The sequence below is a fragment of the Tarenaya hassleriana genome, unplaced genomic scaffold (genome assembly GCF_000463585.1).
Source record: "Tarenaya hassleriana unplaced genomic scaffold, ASM46358v1 Cleome1, whole genome shotgun sequence".
In the NCBI taxonomy this organism is placed as follows: domain Eukaryota; kingdom Viridiplantae; phylum Streptophyta; class Magnoliopsida; order Brassicales; family Cleomaceae; genus Tarenaya; species Tarenaya hassleriana.
In genome coordinates, this window is record NW_010960187.1 from 9432505 (window position 1) to 9457227 (window position 24723).

The 24723-nt window shown below is 36.0% G+C and overlaps 3 protein-coding genes across 5 annotated transcripts; 1 reads left to right on the plus strand and 2 right to left on the minus strand.

The window, feature by feature from the left end:
- Window positions 1-5230: 5230 nt before the first annotated feature.
- On the minus strand, window positions 5231-11284 carry LOC104821442 (protein RRP6-like 2). 2 transcript variants are annotated; one of them, XM_010552333.1, is made up of 14 exons: window positions 10465-11284; window positions 9710-9865; window positions 9173-9331; window positions 9004-9087; window positions 8460-8539; window positions 8310-8360; window positions 8128-8236; window positions 7419-7501; window positions 7186-7231; window positions 7014-7101; window positions 6761-6930; window positions 6487-6675; window positions 6294-6392; window positions 5231-6116 (listed from the first exon to the last, which is right to left on the minus strand). In XM_010552333.1, exons 1-14 carry the CDS (start codon window positions 11164-11166, stop codon window positions 5403-5405), a joined length of 2730 nt encoding a protein of 909 aa, XP_010550635.1. In that variant the 5' UTR covers window positions 11167-11284; the 3' UTR covers window positions 5231-5402. The 2 variants fall into 2 exon arrangements, with proteins under 2 accessions (XP_010550635.1, XP_010550642.1); XM_010552340.1 differs by lacking the exon at window positions 7014-7101 and having other exon boundaries at window positions 6761-6958.
- A 1670-nt stretch (window positions 11285-12954) lies between these two features.
- On the plus strand, window positions 12955-17981 carry LOC104821454 (FH protein interacting protein FIP2). 2 transcript variants are annotated; one of them, XM_010552352.1, is made up of 12 exons: window positions 12955-13069; window positions 13865-13974; window positions 14436-14570; window positions 14688-14843; window positions 15184-15267; window positions 15389-15435; window positions 15527-15600; window positions 15707-15765; window positions 15903-15962; window positions 16169-16249; window positions 16405-16490; window positions 17571-17981. In XM_010552352.1, the coding sequence occupies exons 1-11, from the start codon at window positions 13024-13026 to the stop codon at window positions 16456-16458; spliced, it is 906 nt and encodes a 301-aa protein (XP_010550654.1). In that variant the 5' UTR covers window positions 12955-13023; the 3' UTR covers window positions 16459-16490; window positions 17571-17981. The 2 variants fall into 2 exon arrangements, with proteins under 2 accessions (XP_010550654.1, XP_010550663.1); XM_010552361.1 differs by having other exon boundaries at window positions 17585-17981.
- LOC104825415 lies at window positions 17447-17797 on the minus strand. Its single transcript, XM_010557737.1, has one exon. It carries the CDS (start codon window positions 17795-17797, stop codon window positions 17447-17449), a length of 351 nt encoding a protein of 116 aa, XP_010556039.1.
- Window positions 17982-24723: the final 6742 nt, after the last annotated feature.

Genomic DNA, 24723 nt, shown 5'->3' on the forward strand with positions numbered 1-24723 from the left:
TAACAATCTAAAAATATCTTAAAAAAATCTTAAACTTTGTATTTAACAATTATTTTTTGCAATTAATAGACTAACCATATTTAAAGGAGAACAAAAGTAAAGGTTTGATAAAAATGATAAATATTATTGTAGTTTGTAAAATATAATACGATTTTAAAAATCAATTATATCATCCACAGTTTTTTAAATATAATATGATTTCAAAAATTAATTTAGTTTTTAAAAATATAATACAATTTTAAAAATTAACTAAACCTTTAAACCAATAGTCAGATAAATTAATTTTTTAGTATTTGGTTTATAAAAACCTAAATTCAAACAGAATGTAGCATAATATACAAGCTACTATTATAATATGTATCATAATGTTTATTTAGTTCTAATATTACACATTATATAATTTTGATTAATAAAACAGTTAGGATTTCCTTTCTCTTTCTATAATTTGTTTTACGGTTAAAAAAAAGAAAAAATTATTAAAATTTTATTTTATAAAATATTGAAAGTACTAACTCTATTAGATTGGGGGAAATAGGAGACTTAATAAATATTAATTAGTGATAGATGTATTTGATTGAATGCCAAAACCCAAAAGGTGAAGTTATATTAGGCACAAAATTACATATGAACAATAACATAATTAGTTTATATATATATATATATGTATATATTATAAATTCAAAAATAAATCAATATAGATGTTTTTAATAAACTAAAAAACTTTTAAATTCAAGTTTAACATAATATGAAGTGTAAAAATAAAGAGTTGTGAAAAAGGGTTAGAAACGAGTAATAACAAAACCAATCGCATCGTTTCCCCAACTCCTAATAGATTCAACTCTTCCAATAGTGTCCCAATTAAAATTCATTAAAACATAAAAATTTAGCATGGATTGCATGCTTATTCATATATACATATATATACAAAATTATTATAATATTTCCTGCCTTTGTGTAACATATAATAAATATTAGAATATTAACTGTTTTATTCTTCAAAAAATATTTCATTGTAAAACCTGAATCTTAATTACATATATATTAGAACCTTTTTTTAGTTCCATATTGTATTGTACAATGAAATAGTTTGACGAGTAAAATAGTTAGGATTTTGTTTTTCTTTCGTCATATAATTTATTTTTGGATAGAAAAAAAACTACCATTGAAATTTATTTTATAGAATTTTGAAAACACAAATTAGTAGACGTATATCACACAGACCAAAAGGTGAATTAAAATGGACTTATAACTATATATGAATTATAATAATAAAAAACTAATTTTTAAAACGTTTTAAAATGCAACTACTAATACTAATGACAGCAAAACCAATGGAATCGCTTCCCCATCTCCCAACAACTTCGAACTTGAACTGTTCCACTAAGGTCACATAATTCATTTAATGTCCTAAAATACATCCAAAAATAAAAATAGGTAAAATCGCAAAAAAAAGTCTTTATTTTTCTTATCGATAAAAAAACGCTATACATGTATTTATTTCCCGAAATATACATATATTTTATAAAATTTAGCGAATAAACTCCTAAACACAAATACAAAAAAAATGCAGTAAAAAATCTGATGTGGTATTATTTTAATAAATAAATAATCGAACCGAACCCGACCGACCGAATCGAATCGATTAAAATCATATACCAGATTAGATATGAATATTTCAAATCTGAAATAACCGAACCCTAAATAATCAAACTGAACTCGATCGATATATACCCAAACCAAATCGAACGACTAAAATAATATACCACATTGGATATGAATATTTCAAATTCGAAATAACTAAACCCAAAATAACCAAACCGAAATTGACTCATATATACCTGAAGCAAATCGAACTAATTAAAATAATATATCAAATTAGATATGAATATTTCAAATCCGAAATAACTGAACCCGGAATAATCGAATCGAATTCGACCGATATATATCCGAACCGATTAAAATAATATATCATATTGGATATGAATATTTCAAATCCGAAATAACCGAATCCAATTATATCAAAAAACATATAGTGGATATTTAAAAAATATATCTGAATCCGGTTAATTCAGGTTCGGTTTATTCGGTTTATGGTTATTTCGAGTTCGGTTATTTTGGATTTAAAATATTTATATTCAATCTGGTATATTATTTTAATCGATTCGATTCGGTTCACGTATATGTCGGTCGGATTCGATTTGGGTTCGGTTATTTCAGATTTGAAATATTCAAATCCAATCTGATATATTATTTTAATCGGTTTATTTCGGTTCGGATACATATCGCTCGGGTTCAGTTCAGTTATTTTGGGTTTGTTTATTTCGAATTTGAAATATTCATATCTAATGTGGTGTATTATTTTAATCGGTTCGACTTAGTTAAGATATATATCGATCGGGTTCGGTTCGTTTTGTTAGATTTTATAAAATATATGTATATTCTGATGAATAAGTATAAGTATAGAATTTTTTTATAATAAAAAAATATGAAACATTTGTGTGGACATGTGAAAAGTATGACGAGGAAATCTCTTATCGGGATCTGAAATGGCACGTGTTATAGAGATTACAGGGCCGACTGGTTGCACCGCCGCCACCCGCAAACGGAGCGGTTGCGATTTTCGGCGGTTGCAGACGATTGAAAAACTGAATGGTTGAACCGCAACCAACCGCAACCGCAACCAAACTTGTGTTTTCTAATCGCAGCTTCCAACTTACGTTTTGGTAGCGGTTTCCGGCGTTTTGACAAAAAAACTAAAATATTTTTATTAGAAATTATATAAAATATTAATATATATATTGGTGATGATTTTGTTTAATGTTATGATTTGATATTATTTTTTAGTATTATATTTTAATAAAAAATACAATTGTATAATTTTTAGATTTAATAATGATTATTTTTAATAATTTTATAATAAAATTATTTTTTTTACTTGAAAATAAATTAAATTTATAATATTTATATTTTAAATTTATTATTTAATTATTATAAATTTAGTAAATAATTTTTATCAAATGATACGAAAAATTTAATTAAAACTATTATAAAAAAATATTTTTAAATAATATTTTTTTTTGACAATTTATATCAAAACGCAACCGCAATCGTAATGAACCATTCACTTCTAACTGCACCCACCCGCAATCGCTACCAACAGCAACTTTTCAACCAATCAGTACTAATCATTTATAATCGCTATCAAACGTTTTGAAAACGCTGCCACCCGCAACCGCAACCGCTGCGTTACAACCAGTCGAACCCTACACTGAAAACAATTAATTGCATCGGAAAGCATTAATCGCTCAATTGGACTTTAAAATTAGGTGATTAAAAGAACTGTTTGTTACTTTGATGTCCATGTAAAATGTCAAGGGTGAAACAATGACTCAACGTAACTCGCTATTATTAGACCTTCACATTGCATATTTTAGTACTAACACAATATTAACATTTTTTTTAAAATAGCTGGAAAACTATAACAAAATTTGTCATGTTTTGTTTCTTAGTATAGTGGTTATGGATATCTAATTAATTGTGTTTAATTCAAATAAAAAAGTATGTGATATATTGAAAACAAACGATTCTTTTTATGAAAAATTATCTTTAAGAGAAATATATTCTTTCTTATCTTCAATAAAGAGAATGTATTATAGGCATAAAAAAAATGATAGGAAAATATACTTAATTCTTGAGAGATTCGAAGTGATATCTGGCTAGAATAATTTTCTATAAAAAATTATTGTGTGTGTGTTCCTTTTTTTTTTTTGTTAACTGAGTTTGTTCCTTTCATTTTGACCTAACATCGAGTTTTTCTGTGATAATTATTGCAAACCGAAATCAGTATCTCTATGTCTTAAAAATATATTTTTGATAATTTCTTTTATTCGGCAAAGGATAAAATAAAGTTTTTAGGAATTTAATTATACTCTCTAAAGTCGTATCCGCATTAAAATCGACGAGTTTCAAAACCAACGAAGGCAAATTACACAGCGACGATGGGTTCCAAGTCTCCGTCTCCTTACATCATCATAGGTTGTGAACATGGAAGCCGAAACAGATTTTGGACCAAGAGATTGTCTTTCACAATGAAGGCAAATTACACAGTTTTGACGTCGTCGAAAAGTTCAAACTGAACCTGAATCGGATATAAATATAACAAAAAAATTGAAATTTTATTTGAAAAATAAGTATTTTTTTAGGGATAATCGCCAAAAAAACCATGTACTTTTTCTAGGTCAACGAAAAAATCCGGTACCTTTTTTATTACCAATTAAACCTTTTACTTGGTGTGATTAATTTATAAAACCTTGTACTTTTTAAAAATTCATCGAAAATCCTCCGCAAATGCTAACTCAAACAAAAATGATGATGTGACAATGACATGACATGAACACATCATCATAATTATGCCACATCATCATTTCAAACAAAATTTAAATTAAATTAATATATATACATACAAATTCACACATACATACATATATATTTAAAATAAAATTATTTGTAATTAATAAAACATATATACACATCACTACAATATAAATATATATTATAATTAATGTATATATATTAAAATAAAAGTAATTATAATTAACATATATATAATATCTATTAAAAATAATATGTATATGTATATATATTAGTTATACATGCAACATATATATACAACTAATATGTATATTAAAATAAAAATAATTACAACTAATATATATACACACAATATATATTAAAAAAATAATACACATATATATATTATTTATAATATAATTTATAATATATATATTATATATTAATTTAATTTAAATTTTGTTTAAAATGATGATATGGTATAATTATGATGATGTGTTCATGTCATGTCATTGCCACATCATCATTTTTGCTTGAGTTGGCATTCACGGAAATTTTCGGTGAATTTTTAAAAAATACGGGTTCTATGAATTAATCATATCAAGTGTAGGGTTTAATTGGTAATAAAAAAGTATAGGGTTTTTTTCGTTGATCTAAAAAAATAAAGGATTTTTTTGACGATTAGCCTTTTTTTTATATCAATGAAAACAGAATTCCCGGATATATTTGGAAAAATTACGGGCAGATACAATACAGGGTCGTCGTGTGGGCAGATCTAATCAAGTAGAGGAATATTTCATGGAACGAGAGAGAGAGAAGTTTTGACTTTGGCCTTTCATTTTGTAAATCTTGGTGCCTTACCTATAATTATTTCTACAAATGATTAAAATAAATTTTACCATGTGATAATTTGTGCTCCTAAGATCATATACTAATAGAACAAAACAGCTGAAACACTAAACACTAACCCCGCTAATTCTGAATATCATCGGAATGTTTGTTTTCACCGGATTCAAGAGTTTATGAAACAAGCTTCTCACCACCACCATTTTCTAACTCAAGAACGTTTTACTCCGGTTTCCCGACGCCGGAAATGCCTGACGCCGTTTTCCCTGCCCAAACTCCGTCGCCTCATCGACCTTCACCGTTTCCAAGCCCTTTTTCTTACCCTCCGAATCACCAACTCTCTTTCTTTTCGCTTTTCCTTTTCCTTCTCCTTCTCCTTTCTCGGGTTCCCTGAATCTGATCTCCTTCCTTGCAGCTGCTTCATAATCGTACGGCTTTAAGTTTAGAAACCCGGGTTTCAGACTCATGAATGCCGAAGGCTTCTCCTTCTGCTTGAAGCACTTCGGAAATTTTGAGGAGACCTCGGAGAGCGACATTGGTCCATCTTCCCCATCCACTTTCTGGGCAGATTCTTTTTCCTTTGCTGCATCACAGGTCCGTGATTCGCCATCGGTTTCAGGTTCCTCGTCAGAGTTATCATCCAGAAGTATAACATCCTCGGACTTGGAACCAGAGATTTCGGACTTTAGAGTCACTGATGCTGAAGATGGTGCTACTGGGGGTCCCAAGGGCTCTTCGTCTGAGTCGTCTACCAGAACTATTACATTGTCTGGCTTGTACACAAAGACTGGTTTGGTGGGACCCCCTTCGGGTTTTCTGGAGACCATCTGAGATGTTTGGTCCAGACTTTTATCCATAAAAGAATGGAACGGTAGGCTCACCGAAGATCTTATCTGTTCGAGTTTGATCTTTTCCTTTGGCTGCAAGTTGGGTTATCAAAGATTAGCAACCGAGAGTTCCTACAAAATCTCGATCTAGATCGCACAAACGGGTTTCTTGATTTTCCTTTTCAAAAATGGTTATAATTGCATACGGGCTTTCGCCAAACATTGCCTTAAAAGAAACTCTGCAACTGTACTCATCTACATCTAACTCACCTTGTTGTCAGTTCCGAACTTCCTCTTCGAAGCTGCATTTCCCAACAATGCCCCGAAACCACTGCTTGGTGTCTTCGAGATCTGAACAGCTGCAGAAACCTGACAAAAACAAGACCAATGTCCGAGTCCAGGGCTAGACGGAAATGAGGTTCCGACCAAAGTTTTACTAAACAATAACAATGAAGAAAATCACCTTTTCCGAACTAAACAAGCCTGCAGCTAGACCTCTCCCTTCATCAGTATTTACCGATACCGTGCTGAAGCTGTTGTTATTACTTACGCCCTGCAAGGACCTCTCCTTCGATTTTGGAGAGACTGCATCTCCTGCCCGAGAAGACTCGTCTATTCCTTTGGGGGTAGGCTTGCTATTCTTATACGAGACCTAAGATAAAGAAAAGGAATATGTAAGTACATGCGTTTCAAATTCAAAATTAATATAAAAAACCAAAACAAGGGAGAAATCTCACAGTTTCAAGCCGCCCTTCTTTCAAAGATTGAACAGTAGCCTCGAATGCTGAAGCGTTTTGCATTGATTGCCTGATGACACTGATCACTGAGTCAATATTCCGTTCGATATAAAGGTGTCTTGACTTCAACAATCGACGAAGTTTGCTAGTAGTAACAGGCATCTCCTTGGCTATTATGACAAAAACAAGTGAGAAACTCTGCGATATCGAAAAAGCAAAATTCAGGGCCAGAGTTTTAAAACAAGTGTTTAACCTATGTCAAGCAGAGTTTTATTTGGCAACACATAACCAGTGCTCTCATCCTCCGCACGTGCAATGGCATCACGCCATTGGCAGAGTCCCTAAAAGGTGGTTAATATTATTTAAGTGCGTCACGATATATGAAAATCTAGATGAATGATTGATAGTTGTAGATAAGAAAATACCGAAACAATGGCAAGTTGAACTGCATTAAAGCCAGCTCCTTGAAGCCTAACATATTGACAGCATGGTAAAAAAAACAAGGCAGCAAATTAGTTTCAGTTACAATGGTTTGAGATTTGGGAGAAAGAGCCCACAAATAACTTTTGCATTAAGAATGAATAGCAGAGGTTAATTCAATGAACGCAAGTGCAGTGGCTACAGAAACAAAAAATTAAGCACATGGTATACAACAAACCCATATATGTGAAGGTATGAATTCTCGGTCAAAAGCTCTTTCTCATATAATTGCATGCACACATCATAGCTACGCTTGTAGACCTGTCACCAATGATAAAGTTAGTCGAAATTGAATAATTCAAAACAAAGATAAAGGAAAAGCATAATCTTCCTGAACAATAACCATGCACATAATGCAAAAAAAAAAAAATGTAGAAAAACAAGAGATGTTATTGTGCCAAGAAGACTGATAACTACGATATGCATGTGAAATGCATCAAGGAGACTCGTAATGAAAACACGTCCCTCCCACACGATGGATATCAAAGACCACAACGATGACCAAAACAACTTCAAGAGATACCTTGAGCAGCAGAAAAACAACAGATGGAAATGACAACTAAGGCCATCAGAAAAATGATGGAAAGCCAATATAACTGTGTTCCATGGCTCTGAGCCTCTGACATAATTTGATGAAAGATTAACCGAAACTAGGTCAAAATCATTTGCCAAACCATGGGCCAAACGCAACCCTAAAAGACAAAATGTACTAGAATGGAACTCATCGACTGATCTATGGGAATTCTAAAGAAGAAGAGAATAATTAACCAACACAATAAGAGGAAAACAATTAAAGAAAAGCATATTCTCCATTCCATATGTAAATACCATATGCGGAACAAACATATCAATAGGGAAAAACACTCCTAACATAATTTCACAATTACCTCAATCAGAGGAGAGTCAGATTGCTCATCTTTCTTGGGTACTGTTTGTAATTGAAGTCTCATCAAATCGTAAATATACAAAAGATAGTGTGTATCTTCTCTTGCATATCTGCCACAGAATCCAAAATATGAGATCCAACACAACAAAAATGAAAGGAGACATGAGAGATAATGGATGTAACCTGATCATTTCATCTGGAAGTGGTCGTATTCTCCAGTCAGCATTTTGGTACCTGCAGCCAGTGAACAAAACAAAAGTTGAAATAACAGTGCGAAGAAGATAGCCAGAAAGAACAAGAAGGATTAAATGACCAGATTGAATAATTTCACACTCTTTATTCGCAGTAACTCCACAAAAATGTTGCAGAAGAAATTGAAGACTATTTCTTTCCAACTTCAAAACCCTTGAAGCCTGTATGAATAAAAGAGAGAATCAAAATTCCCTTAGACCAAAAGGTAGATTAAAAATATAGAGAATGAAAATCACAAAGTCATAATACGAAATATTTTTGCTTCTTACTCATCGCAATATGAAACACAACCTTCCAGATAAATATATTCACTCATGTTTTATGTTATTATCCTACCAGTTACAAGGATGCTAAAAGTACCCGCTAAAAGAACCAGCAAAAGAATTCAAGAGACATCAGCACACAGAATCTTTTGAATGCATATTGCTCAATGTGATTCTTCTTTTGTATGGTGATAATTGGCCAAATAAACATTGTGAAAACAACTTAAGTTCAATGTCTTTTTTTATCTCTAATTTCAAAAGACAAATAAACAATGGAGGTAACAAAAAGAAAGAAAGAAAAGATGATACTAGCCATGTTTCAACATAGAATAATAGTATGAGACAATTTCCAGAAATCATACCTGTCCTGTGTCAAAGAGATTGCAGATATATATGCCGAAATCCCGTTGAAGCCAAATAACATCTCGATCTGCTCCATGCATTACCTAAATAAATATTAAATGTCTTCATACTGAAATAGATATAGAACTTTAAAGGAAGAACATAAGTGTTCACTGTTCAGGAGGAAACCTTTTTCTTTTTAGGATCTTTGAATATTTCCCTAAGGTAAGAACCTATGTGAACCCGAAGCTTGAACGTATCAACAATATAATCCTCGGTCCGGGTAGAAATTTGCATCAAGCATGTCAAGCCTTGAAAAGATCGGTACTGATTATGCTCCAGATCAACCTCAAACATACAATAGAGATTATAAATACGGCCGATTCAACAAGAAGTCGGAGTAAGATCACCATAATTGTTTTGTGTCTTCCAATAAAAGGTGGATCGAAGAATTGCAGACAACCCAATAACCAGAAAATTCAGAGTTTTGCTAACTAAATGCTAAAAAAAGAAAAGTTAATTTCTAGATAACTGACACATCTTTGAAAGTCTGAAGCTTCACTCTACATCCAGTTGTTTTCAAGAGATTCTGTAGAATGAATTGAATGCGACTAGTCTTACCATAGACAATGCTATTCATACCATAATTCTTAAAAATTCAGCATGCTCCAATTACACACTGCACATTGGACTGATAAAATAATAGCTGAATAAAAAAATTATTACCGCAAACTCCTCAACACCGCACAATTTGTCAGCTAAATCCTTCAGATCTTTGACCTCTTGAACAAACTTGAATGGAGTCTCTTTCATTGGGAGGGACTTAACAGGTTCTGTCTCTCCTATGTTTGTGTCCACGAAATCCATTACTGAATGGTTCTCCTGCATAGTGCAAAAAAAAAAAGACTTTCTGTAATGAACAACAGTAGAAAAAGCAAATAAAACACACTCAGAAAACCAGAAAATAATGGCATTAGCATATTAACCTCTGCTTTCATCAACACAATACCAATACAAAGAGTCAACGACGGGTAATCAAGATTACAGATAATGCTAAAACATATAGCTATTTCCTCATCTTCATATAAACGGAGTCATTGACTGGTAAAGCAAAGTAAATAAGCCTTCAAGCTCCATTACTGCAATGCAAGTTAGCTTCGGCCAGAGGGGGATAAAATAGTTGACCCTTATGATGTTTAGAGAGAACTCCTCTCATTCTATAACAGTGCCATCTTTACCAAAATTGCTGTCTCCTGAAGCAATCAAGAAACAAAAAGAAACCTTTCTCCAGTTGTCACAAAAAGGCAGGATATTTCTACTTCTCAATCATGTTGAAAAGAGTAACCATACAATTTAAAAAAAAAACCCAATTCCGTATCTTAGCTTATCCTCCATAACCAACCCTATCGACAGCATCTGATTCTGAGCAAACAGTTCTTGTGAAACACATAAAGATCAACAGGCAAATGCAGCAGACTGACCAGGGGATGAATAAACCGCTGACCGTCCTCATGCTTCTCCAACCAGACATGCTCAAAGGGATGGTTTGCGTTGTTCACACATATGTTATACTCCTCCTGAGGCTTCTTTATCGTCGGCATATGGAACGGAACCTTTGCCTTACCCGAAACCGACACCTTCTTATCCCTCTCGGCCACCTTCACATCAATAACTCCGCCGCGACCGCCGCCGCCCCCCCTCGCCGACACAGCACCGTCGCTACCTACCGCCTTCTGCTTCCTCCCATAGACCATCTGAAACCCATTCTCATCAGTCACGGGACCCAATGCCCGACCAATTTCCTCCTCTTTCTTCCGAATCCTGTCGAACTCATCCATCGAATCATCAAACCTCTCATAAATAGCATCGGTAACATTCACAAGCCAGTCGTATGCATCGTCTCCGTCGATATCGCCGCTCAATAACATCGGTTTCCCCCAGACCTGCGGCGAGTCACCGATCGTTTCGAGAACGGACTGCGAGTTCCCGGCAATGCCATCGGTCGGACGCTTGAACTCGTCGAAGTTGTAGAAAAAATGGAAGTCCTTGTTAGCCGGAATCGCACAAGAAGACGACGAGAGCTTTGACAGAGAGGCCGGAAAAGAACCGCCGATCAAGGTCTCCAGGGACTTCGCCTTCCGAGAAACCGGCGATTGTTCGAGCTCAATTTGGTCATCGACCATATTACGATCCAGAAGGGGGAAGAATCAGATGGAATGATGGGATTTTCAGAAATCTCCGGCTTTGGCTTGGCTTAGGGTTTTAGGAAGACGCCATTTGGAGAGGAGTTCGGATTTTCGTAGCAATTTATATTATATGAAACAAATTTATTTTTGAAAAGATGTCATGTTCAATTATAGTTCTCACCACTAGGGGTGGGCAAAATTACCCGAAAATCGGGTACCCGTTCCGATTCGAGGGTCGGATACTCGAAAATCGGATACCCGTTATATTACGAGATAGAGATCGGATTTTAAAATATGTAAAACCCGAAATTCAGGTTCGGATTCGGGTTTACACTTTCGGGTCGGGTAATTATCCGCGGGTACCCGAGTAATAAAAAATAAATATTATTTATTTTAAAATTTTAATATTAATAAAAATATTTATGAATTATCTTGATTTTTTATATTTTTATATATATATAAACTATTATTTTATTATCTAATTATTTTAAATATAAATATTTGAAATTCTTTTCATTAATTTTATGAATTATTTGTATAAAATTTATAAATTTATAATTTTAAAAAAAAAAATTAAAAATTTTTGGGTTCGGATATTCGCGGGTACCCGAAAATTATCTAGCGAGTAATACATTTCGAGTATTCGAAAACTTGGGTTCGAGTTCAGGTTTCAAAATGTATTATTTTTTGGGTTCGGATTCGGGTTCGAGTACCCTAAAAATCCCAGGTACCCGACCCGTGCCCACCCCTAATTCTCACACAATCTTAAATATAGTTATCCTTCTGATGGGTTTCAAATATTCGTTTTTACACCAAGTATTAGGACTAGACAAAATAAACCGATCGATAAATATCCGAACCGAACTGAACCGAATAAAATTAAATAACCATTTGGTTATGATTTTTTAAAACCCAAATAACTGAAACCAAACCGAACCGAACCGAATAAAAATTATTAACCTTTTGGTTATAAATTTTTATAAATCGAATTAACCGAACCCGAACCGAACTGAACCGAAATGTTTATGTATCTTCATTTATATATATTTATATACATATATAAATATTTATATTCTTGATTTAATCATTGTTTTATTATATTTTAAATATAACGATATTTATTTATTTAATAGTTTTATATCAAAATATAAATTTAGATATTATTATTTTATATGTTAAAATAATTATGATAATATTTTATATTATATTTTATATGAATATTTTTAATTATAAATGAATTGATTTTTTAAATATTATAACCGAATCGAAACCGAACCGAACCGAATCTTTATTTGGTTATAGTTTGGTTATAGTTTTAAATAGACAAAACCGAACCGAACCGAACCGAAACCGAACCGAACCGAATAAAATTAATTAACCGTTTGGTTATGAGTTTTAATAATCCAAAATAACCGAATCTGAAATAACCGTAACCGATTAACCCATAACCAACCGTTTGTCTAACCCTACCAAGTATGACAAATATTTGTATCTAATAAGTTTTGATAATAATAAAATATTGGGGAAAATCGCATGATAATATATATTCCACAGCTCAAGTGGAGAAGAATTCATATATTTTTTCTGAATTTTTCTTATACAGTCGTGTATTAATATGTGAATTTGGTAAAATTACTATAACGGTAGCTCTTGGACATTTTCTTTAGTTTTTTAATTTCAATTACAGTACCTCATCTTCTGAATGTTCTCTCTTTAAACCCCTGCAAAAATAATTATGCCCCAAGAACCCCGATTTCCTCCTAGTCAAGGATTTGTTCCAGAAATCTGCTAAAAGCTTGAGACTTTCCTGCTGGGTTCCTCTCTCTCTCTCTCTCTCTCTTTCTCGAATCAGCCATGGCGAAGCACTCGGACATGCCTTCCATGGTTCGCCTCAACATTGGTAAGTCCGATTCACGCGCAATTTTCTCCATGATCACTTATTTACCATCAAATTTGACTTTTTTTGGTTAAATCTTCGATTTGGTTTGGGCCCTCGACATAGCGGAAAATACATGTTCGTGTTGTTTCGAGTGATGATTGGGTTGATGTATTTTTTTTTCTCGGAAATATTGATTATTCAGTTCTTTAGACGATTTTTTCGGTGTCTGATTCCTGAGAGCTTGTGATTTGTAAGCTTTTTAGGAGATAACTGTGTGTGGAGATTCTTGTATGGCGGATGATTGTTTGTCTTGAAGAAGGGTTTTGTGATGTTGGTCGATAAATGCAGTTAGATTCTCGGATGATTGATGGGTTTTTATCGGGAAGAAGAGCTGCAGTGTTGTCGCTATGTGCGAAGTGTAAGAATCGGAGGAAAAATCTTTGAATTGGGACTTCTCACTCTCAGTCGATTTTTGATTGTTTGTTTCTGTTTCATTTCATCCGAATGGTGCATTAGAACAATACATTTTGCAGCTTTTTGGTTGAAGTCAGAAAAATCTTGGAATTTTGTGATTCTGTGTTTGATTAACGAACACATTGTGTGTTGCTTTTAGTTTTCTGTTCCTTCTGATGTTACTAAACTGTGAATAACTCGAATTATTTTACATATGATCTCCGTTTTGTCCGATTAACTGTGATCAGAGCTGGGTTCTTGTATGGTGTGGTTGTCTTCTTCTTGGGTCATGACTCATATTTGAGTCTGCAAACTCGATATGAAAAACTAAAGTATGCTTGTGAAATGCATCTGTTTGCGCAGGCGGGAAGAAATTTTGTACTACAGTCGATACATTGACTAACCGTGATCCGGATTCAATGCTTGCTGCCATGTTCAGTGGTCGGCATACAGTCTGCCAGGAATCGGAAAAGGTAACACTGTCGTCTCTCTCGTTTGTGTCGCAACTCTATTTCCTTTTTTCATTTTTCCTCGATGATGTTGTTTAGAGCCTGCATATTAAAAAGCTTCAATTTTTTTTAACCTATTGCTATGGCAATGGCAATATCATCATCTCTAACAAGAATCAAACTTGTGTGGTTGAACAATGGTCTTCAGTTTAAAGGAACTAAGATTTGGATCTGGTATATACGGAGATCTCAGTCACTTAACTTTTGGATCAGTGTCACAATGTGTAATTAACAGAAGTTTAAGTGCTTAAGGTGATTCTAATGGTTGTTACGACTTATTTTCTTGCTTAAGTGATTTGGCAGCATCTGCACAGATTCATGTACATACACATACAATATGTGTACGTAGACAGATACGGGTTTGCCCATATGTAATTCCATTAATGAATGTACATATATAAAATCCTTAACTCCTATTTTCTCAGGGGTATATTTTCATAGACAGGGATGGTAAGCATTTCCGCCATATTTTAAATTGGTTACGAGATGGTATTGTTCCCGCTTTACCAGAGCCTGAGTACCATGAACTTTTGCGGGAAGCAGAATATTATCAGCTGCTAGTAAGTTATACATTCCTTCTTCACCCATGCATCTTCTCACTTTCTTTTCGCCCAATTTCCTTCTTATTTGAGATTTTTCTTTTTTGCATAATATGGGGCTGTCTCTTCATATTTCAGGGGCTGATAGATGGGATAAACAACGTTGTAAGTTCAAGAAAGGAAACTGATGAATTTGAAGCCGAACTAGCTCGTACAGATATCATTAAATGTATACAATCCGAGAAAGTCAGATTCAGAGGAGTTAATCTTTCTGGCATTGACCTTTCTAAGCTGGTAAGATTTCTTGGTCGTGGTTGCTGTGAAGAAAGAACCGACACCATTAGCTGATGTTGAAATAACTGTAATTGTTCTGACAACCAAGCACTTCTCTCAGAATTCATTTCTGGTTGTTCTCTTCTTATTTTATGATCTATAATGTACCACTAACTTTTATTGTTGGATTTTAATTGGATTACTGAAGACAAATTGTGGTTATTCTTCTGAGCACATGTTGATTTGCTTTTAGCCTTTTACCGATACTCTTGGGTTCTTCATCCATAGCAGCATTGTTTAGAATTTGCAGAAACGTTGTTTCACATTACCGTCCAAGTGATTTTGTGTTTCTATAATGCAGGATCTCTCCTTTGTGGACTTCAGCTATGCCCGTCTCAAGAATGTGTTTTTCTCTCGTGCAAATCTTCAGTGTGCCAAATTCCGGGTAACTATCTCTTCTTACTCATTTCCCTCTTTGTCGTGAAGAAACTCCATTCCATCGGGTAATTCTAGTTCCTTTGGGGAGACACTTCAAATCATACCGGGTGATTAATTGCTTCGAACAGGACGCTGACGCCGAGGGCACCATCTTCCACAATGCAGTTTTACGAGAGTAAGAAACTCAACACACCCTACCATATTAACGATCCAACATTTACCCCTTTCAACATTGCCTATAACAATTTTTACCCTTCCTAGAAAAGGTGTGAATTTACTGGAGCAAATCTTAGAGGAGCCTTGCTGGCTGGTGCCAATCTCCAGAGTGCAAATTTACAAGGTGCCCCATATGGATAATCTGCCTCATAAATCAATCAATGCTCGGAGAAAAATTTCATTTAGCCGAATATTAATTTGACCGATGAAATCGAATCTTTGTGCTGCAGATGCCTGCTTAGTAGATTGTAGCTTCTGTGGTGCGGATCTCCGAAGTGCACACTTACAGGTGAGTAACATGTGTTCTACTTTAAATGTGGTTTAATTTGCCTAATGTAAAATAATATTTTCCTTGTAGTATAATTCATAAGTTAAGTTGTGAGATGTGATCAGTAATAGTGTTTGATAATTTTATTTACCCTCCAGAGCGCAGACCTCACAAATGCCAACTTGGAGGGAGCAAATCTGGAAGGTGCCAATCTGAAGGTAAGCCTTTTGACATTCAGACAAAAATGCCGTAAATGTGACATTGGTAATGGCTGAGCGAAACAAAAACAAAACGGTTTTCGGAGAAGTTTCCGCGAGAAAGTTGAGTGAGGAGCTATATATAATCTGAATGATTGTGCATATGTTTTTTCTCCTTTTTTTTTTGTTTAAACGGGTTTTTTCATTCGTTTTTTTTTATGCTTTAGGGTGCAAAGTTGAGTAATGCCAATCTGAAAGGCGCAAACCTTCAACGGGCTTACCTGCGACATGTGAACCTGCGAGACACTGTAAGATCTCGACATTATCAGATAAGTTTTTGCATTGAAATGAAAATCTTTCGATTCCCCCCTCTAAGTCATTCTTCACTCGTTCTAATTCCCGGTTTAGTTTATCGTTATCAGCTTAAATGACTCGATAATCTTCTCGTATGTTTATGCATCAGCAACTGCAAGGGGCTAACCTCGGCGGGGCGAATTTGACGGGAGCTATCCGATGAGTTTCTCAGATCGACGCAGTTTGTTTTCTGGTGTAAGTAATAAATCACCCTATTTACATTTTGTATGTTCATAATACTTCGATTTCCCATGGGCTGGTTTCATGAATTCTATATATATATATATATGCACTCTATGAAACATAGGTACTTTTCTCTATGAAGACGAACCTTGTAAATCTCTGAAACTCTCTTTTTTAAATGGAACGATATCAACTCTTTAATGTTGGAGTATATGTGTTATGTGTGATATCTTTCTAGCAAAAGAAGAAGAAGAAGATAGATATTGACATGTATGTATATAAGAGCGTATATCGAGTTCGGGTTTAGGAATTTTACTGTTCGGATATCCGTGGATGCCCGAATCCTCTGTAATTTTAACCTGCGGTTCCGCACTCGCTTGCGGCTTCTCGTCCTCATCGTCTTGGTGAGTTCAGTATGATCTCAATCTAGACATCTCTGCATATGTTTTCTCAATCTGGACGACGATGGAAGAGAAAGAGAAGCTGATTGAGATTTGCGGGTATTCTACGGATATCCAAACAATTGGGATTTCGTAGATACCTACATATTCGAGATCAAATTTCTAATCTTAGAATCCGAACAGTTCATATTCAAATTTAGGGGTAGACGTCTCAGTTCGAGAATTTAGTTTTGAACTAGTCCGCATTGAAACTGATTGAGGTTTGTTGGCTCGGGAATCAGGTATAATTTTTGTACAATTGAATAAACCTTTCCCGAACTGGATTCGATAAATACCGAACCACACCCGATTAGTACCGAAACAAAACTCAAATTATCTCATATCAGATGATAATGGCAACTCATTATATATATATATTTGTGTGTGTGTGTCAATAAGTAAACCATGTGTTCATATTATAAAACAATAAGTAGAGGATTATAGTGTAAGATATGTTGTGAAACTTGAAGAAAAAAATCACAATTTGTTCAGTCGAAGTCACATTTTTATTTTCGAAATAGATTTCTATCAAACGGTTGTTTTGACCGACACACAACGAGCCCATAGAGCATCTTTCTTTGCCAAATACTCGGGTTCACGGGCGATGAAACTTGGTCTGTCTGCCATGTATTTGATAAGAGTATCATGACAGATCTTCCCCTCTAGGACAAGTTCGCGGCAACAAGCATCGGAGACGGTCCCGTTCCAGAAAATCTCTTCGACTATATCCAACGTACACTTTGGAGACATTTTGGTAAGACATTCGTCCCATAGCTGTTTCGGCTCTCCTTCTTCAATAGCAAATACGGGTATAGAAGATGCATATACCACAGCTACAACGGCTAAGGCGACAACGATCTTGATGTTGAGTTTTGTCATCTTTTCCGAATGTGTTTGGATTTGATTAGTTTTCTAATATGCTATGCTTTTGTTTTTCTTGATATGGGAATTGAAGGAGTGGTATTTATATATAATCAATTATAAAGGGTTAGTGACATGTATTAATGATCCTTTAAGGTCTTTTTAACTCTCGCATCATTTATTGTTTGGGGAGTGTCTTTCATTTCTGTTCTCTAACATTTCAATTCGATGTATTGAATGCCGGAAACGTTGTTTACAATTTTATTAATGTCTAACATGTGCGTTTAATGGTTATTGCTTAAACAAATGATTGGAATCCTGACAGCACATGTCTGGTTCGGACATCAGTACAATACATTGGTTTATATTTTTGTATCTTTCTTACATCGAATTGCGAAAGAAATAAAAAAACGCAGAATCTACGTTCTTGAACTCGTTCTTCGATTCGGCACCGTTTCCATTCTTCTTGTTCAAGAATTTAGAAACTATCGACCAACTGCTTGGCTGAGGTTGCAACTGCGATCCCGAGATGAGTGAGAACAAGGATTCGAACACAAAAGAGAGTCGCTGCTCCGATATCCTTCAACACGGAAACTATCGACGATGCCTCTTCGTCTTCCACCGAAAGAGGGATAGATCTATCGGTTTGCATCTTTTGTGAAAGAACTTTAGAATCAGAGTATAGGTTGATGTTTAATCTTTGTATCAGACAAGAGAAATAAAAAAAAGTGCTGGAGAAAACTTCTCCATCTTGTGTTATTCAGATCCAAACCCTTGCTGCAGTAGCGTGAATAAGCTTAGAAGGAAAGTGAATCAATTGGAAAAGGGAACATGCAACAGAACATAATTAGAAAAGGAAAACATAATATCTCCTCTGTGTAGATGCCGAAACCTTAGTGTCATAAGTCAATCTTCACCCCAAGATCACTCCAAGGACTATGCCATTCATCAACAACACCATATTGATTCTCACACACGTCTGTTTGCATCACAGACACCATTTGAGCATCTTCATGGTCTTCTTTTGGAAACTTGGTCTGTCATAGCTTGATCCTTGTGAAGTTGTGGTTCAACATTCCCCCTCAAGATTGGTTCGGGAATATCGACGACACCAATCTTGGAGAGAGAATTGATAAACACTTTGACATTAGATGCCTTTGTGAAGATATCGGCTAATTGGTCATTGCTCTTCGTGTAAGACGTCATGATAATCCCTTGTGCGATCTTTTCACGAATGAAATGGCAATCTACCTCAATGTGCTTGGTTCGTTCGTGAAACACGGGATTCTGAGCAATGTGCATGGCGGCATGACTGTCACAGTGGAGAGTAATCGGTTGACTGACGGAAATGCCGAGTTCTTGAAGTAATCCCTTGAGCCACATGATCTCGCATGTTGTGTTCGCCATTGCTCGGTATTCAGCTTCCGCACTTGATCGCGCCACGACTTGTTGTTTCTTGCTTTTCCAAGTCACCAAATTGCCTCCCACGAACGTACAATAGCCGGTTGTCGATTTTCTATCCGTCCTGTCTCCGGCCCAATCTGCATCACAATATGCTACCATCTCGACATGGTTATTTCGGTTCATCCAAATACCTTTTTCCGGGATTCCTTTAAGATATTTCAAGATCCTTACAACCATTCGCCAATGATGAACCGTTGGTGTATGCATCCATTGGCTGACCTGTTTCACAGCAAAACACAAATCAGGACGGGTTATAATAAGGTAGATTAACTTACCGACAACGCGACGATATTGTTCCGCATCCGTATGTAATTCCCCCTCGCGTTGTTCTTTGTAATTATCCTCTAGTGGTGTCTTAGACGGCTTCGCCCCGAGTTTTCCGGTATCATGAAGGAGATCTAAGATATATTTCCTTTGGGAAAGGAAAATGCCATGTGAGTTACGAAGGACTTCGATGCCAAGAAAATATTTAAGATCTCCTAAATCTTTGATCTCAAACGTGTTCTGCAAGAAACTTTTGGTGCGTGAAATCCCATGAACATCGTCTCCAGTAATAATAATATCATCGACATAAATGAGAAGAACGATAGTACCCGATGAAGTTTGCTTGATGAACAAGGAATGGTCTGAATTACTACGGATGAAGGAGGCACTGATGAGCGCTGAGTTGAGCTTAGAGTACCACGCCCGAGGTGATTGTTTGAGTCCATAGAGGGATTTACGAAGCTTGCAGACTTTGTTCGGGCCAAGGTGTTCACGATATCCAGGTGGAGGAACCATGTAGATCTCGTCATCCAAGTCACCTTGGAGGAAGACGTTTTTAACGTCCATCTGCCAGAGATCCCAATTAAGATTAGCGGCAAGCGAAAGTATAACACGAACCGTGGGTAACTTGGCGACCGGAGCAAACGTCTCCGTGTAATCTTCGCCTTAAGTCTGAGTGTATCCTTGGGCAACAAGGCGGGCTTTGTGGCGTTCAATTTCACCGTTGCTCCGAAATTTTATCTTGTATATCCACTTGCTTCCAATAATATTTTTGTCCAATGGTCTGTCAACAATCGTCCATGTTCGATTCTTCTCTAATGCCGCCAATTCGTCTTGCATGGCATCCTTCCATATTTGGATGTCTTTTGCTTTTCCATAGGAACGTGGCTCGGCGTGCCTTTCTAAATGGCTAAGAAAGGAAATTTCATCAGACCTTAAATAAGTGCAATAATCTTCAATAGGATATAAGACAAAAGTATCGCTTTTTGTCCCTTTTTCCCGAATACGAGCACTACGCCGGATCCCTTCTGCGGTGAGAAGACTGCCCTTTGGAGCCTCGGTTTGCATAGGTGACGACGACGGGAAAGGGATATTCCCCCTGACTTCTGCGCTATTGGAGGAGACCGGTTGGGTATTATTAGTAGCATCGGAAGTGAGTTCGATGAATTTGGAGGATGTTCAATAGATGCCATCGGCAACGGTACAGATGGTGGTGCGTCGCTAGGCATGGAATCTGTCTCCTGCAAACTTGGAATACTGTTAGAAATATTAGGTACAGGTGGAGGATTAGAGATACCGTTAATGGGGATAGAGGACACCGGAAGAGAACGATCGTCGACAAAGCTTCTGTTTGTCTCTTGAGCAACGCGAAGGAGACGGGAAAGTGTAGCATTTAAGCCATCTAGTGCAGGGAGCATAGAGTCGAGTTTGGAGCCATTTTCCTGATCAAAGTAACTACGGTCCTCGTGGAAAATGACATCTCGTGATACGAGAACTCTTTCTTGGATTGGATCGTAGCACTTGTATCCTTTTTGTTCCGTCGAATAACCGAGGAAGATGCATTTTGTACTCTTCGGTTGTAACTTATGGCGAGTGTTATCCGGTACCTTAGCAAAACAAATGCATCCAAAAACACGCAAGTACTCTAGGGAAGCGGGTTTGTTATTTAGTACCTCAAACGGAGTCTTATCTTTCAAAATTTTTGTCGGTAGGCGATTGATCAAGAATGTCGCCGTAGTTACCGCGTCACTCCAAAATTTGACGGGAATATTTCGATGAAACATGAGCGTTCGAGCCACTTCGAGAAGATGAAGATTCTTTCGTTCGGCAACACCATTTTGTTGCGGCGTGTATGCACAAGACGTTTGATGAACAATGCCGTGTTGTCGAAGAAATTCAGCGAAAGCACGATTCATGTATTCCCCGCCATTATCTGTACGGAAAAACTTAATTGTCTTTTGATAGTGGTTAGTAATATATGCATAAAAATTTTTGAAAGCCGTGAAAACGTCACGCTTGGAGCCAAGTAACGTTATCCAAGTATATTTAGACTTCTCATCAATAAAGGAGATAAAATATTTTTGTTTATCCCGAGAAAAACACGGAGCCGTCCATACATCGGAATGCACAAGTTCAAAACAATGTTGATACGTAGTATTAGAATGGGAAAATACCGAGTGACAATGCTTGCCAAAAATGCAAGCGTCACAAACTTTATTATCAAACAGAACATTCGGTAACAGTTTTTTTAATGCTCTAGAATGAGGATGACCTAATCTAGCATGCCAAAGAACGCTAAATGCTGAATCCGACGAGAATGAAGAAACACCAAGCATGTAGAGATTATTCTTGAGTAAGCCCTTTCCAAATGTCCTTCCGGTCTTAGTATCCTGAAAGCAAACTTCGTTAGCATCGAATATAACCTTGCAATCCAAGTCGGTAGTAAGTTTAGGAACATAGATTAAATTTGTTTTAAGATTGGGAACATAAAGCGCAGTGATGGTTTTATCAAAGAAAGAAACAGATCTGCGGCCAACAATGGGAATTCGATGTCCGTTAGCAACAGACACCGACCCGAACATTTTCTGCATGTTGGTAAACCAATGTTTCGAAGAAAACATATGATTAGTTGCACCGGAATCGATAATAATTGAGTTTAAAAACTGTTTACCGTTATCGTTGTTCATTGATTGAAGGGCGTGAATGAGTGCTTCGACATTGTCTTGAGTGAGCATTGCCGAAGTTTTGCCTCGAGTATCTTTGTTTCTGAAGTTTCGAGGTTTCAGATGAGGATGTAAAAACCAACACCTGGTTTTGTCATGACCCACCTTTCTGCAATGTTCACAAACCTGAGTCTTTTTGTCCCTGTTGGATGGATCGAACAAGGGCCTTCGAGCGATGTGTGCTTCTTCGATAATGGACTGAGCAGACTTAGAATGAGTGGCGGCATGTGCTAGATCCAACGTGCCATGGAAAAGGTTTCTAGTTCCCTCTTCCCTTTGAATAATCATGCAAACTTCATCCACGGTGGGGAATTTATCTTGTCTGAGCACATGATAAACTAATTCATTGTAAGTGCCATCCAAGCATGAGAGGATTGAAAATACCGTGTCCTGCTCCTTACGCTCGAGGATGATCTTTGGGTCTGTAGTATCGGGTCGGAGTTGCTCATATTCCGCCCACAAACTGCTAAGCTCACCGAGACAGGTTTCAAACAATCTGCCTCCTTGGTGTACAACAGACAACGCCTTTTTGATTTCGTAGATCCGACTCATATTGGAGAGGTTGCCATACACTAGCTTCAGTTTATCCCAAAGCGTCTTTGTGGTCTCACAGTAAATGTAGTTATTGATGATGTGAGGAGCCAAGGAGCTTTGAAGAATTGCAAGGGCTTGTTGGTCTTCTTGATACCATTTTGTTTCGGTCGGATCTGTCACAAGCGTTGGCTGTGTTGTCTGTGCTGCAGTTTATGTGTTACCGCCAGTTTGTACCGAAGCTATATTTGTCTGCGTTGGTTCCTGATCCTTGAGGACGTGACTCCAAAGACCCCTGCCGATGAGAGTTGTCCGTGCGGCTCTTGACCAAATGAGGTAGTTTTTGCCATCGAAAACGATTGGAACGATTTTTGGAAGAGAACTATCCATTGTGGGATGGTTCTGCAGATCAACCAGAAGAAGAAGATGAATAAACAGTAGGAGAAAGAAAAAAAATATGCCCTAGAGCTCTGATACCATGAAAAAACTTTAGAATCAGAGTATAGGTTGATGTTTAATCTTTGTATCAGACAAGAGAAATCAAAAAAAGTGCTGGAGAAAACTTCTCCATCTTGTGTTATTCAGATCCAAACCCTTGCTGCAGTCTTATACAAATAGCGTGAATAAGCTTAGAAGGAAAGTGAATCAATTGGAAAAAGGAACATGCAACAGAACATAATTAGAAAAGGAAAACATAATATCTCCTCTGTGTAGATGCCGAAACCTTAGTGTCATAAGTCAATCTTCACCCCAAGATCACTCCAAGGACTATGCCATTCATCAACAACACCATATTGATTCTCACACACGTCTGTTTGCATCACAGACACCATTTGAGCATCTTCATGGTCTTCTTTGGAAACTTGGTCTGTCATAGCTTGATCCTTGTGAAGTTGTGGTTCAACATTTTGCAAGATTTGGAAACTGTTGTTGACCGCTTTCCTCGAGCCCAAGATTCTTTGTTCCGCGTCAAGGCATCTTTAGCCACACAGCACAAGTCCGATAGCCTAAGGGAGTCTTCGAGCAATTCATCTACGAGTTTTCTTGTGATGCTCTCTTGCAAAGATGGCCTTTCGGGCAAGCAACTTGTCGGCAGAATCATGCACATCTCGAAGGGAGTCCAGTGGGTTACAGACTTCAGAGGATGAAGATGAAGATCTTGAAGAGTCGATTCTCTCGAGTTTCAAATTCGCCAAAAATGTTTTTACGAAGGTGTAGAAAATGATTTCTACTGTATATGTTTTTTTTTAACAAACGGACGTTGAATTCTCCTTAGTTGCGTTAAAGTTTTTAGATATATAAATATATAGTAAACTCATTTTTTAAAGAAAAAATCCCAAAAAAAACACTGGACTTTTCAATTTTGACAAAAAAAACACTCAACTTTATTTTTTATCAAATAAATATTAAATTTTTTAAAAGAATCTAAAAAAACACTGAACTTTTTAGGTGATCCAAAAAATACATGAACTTTTCTCCGATTATAAAAAAAACACTGAACTTTGTTAGTGATCCAAAAAAATACATGAACTTTTTTCGATTGTCAAAAAAAACAAAGAAAAATAATCTGACGTATTTGCATCTGATTGTGCCACGTCAGTCATTTTGTTTATTTTGACAATCGTTGAAGAGTTAAGTGTTTATTTTGTCAAACTTAAAAAGTTTAATGTTTATTTGATAAAATAAAAACTTTAGTTTTTTTTGTCAAGTTCAGTGTTTTTTTTTTGGATTTTCCCTTTTTTAAATTTGAACTTTGTAAATATTATTCGGATTCTGAAACCTTAACGAAATATAGTTTGACTATTTTACGAACAATTGGTAGGAAACGCATACTTGCATGGACCCAAAACGCACTTTGTAACAATTAACGGATTCGTCTGTTCTACAAGAGCCACACGAAATGCAACAAACTAGTTTTCTTAAAGCACTGTTCACGCAAGCCACCGGGCCATGCATGCGCCA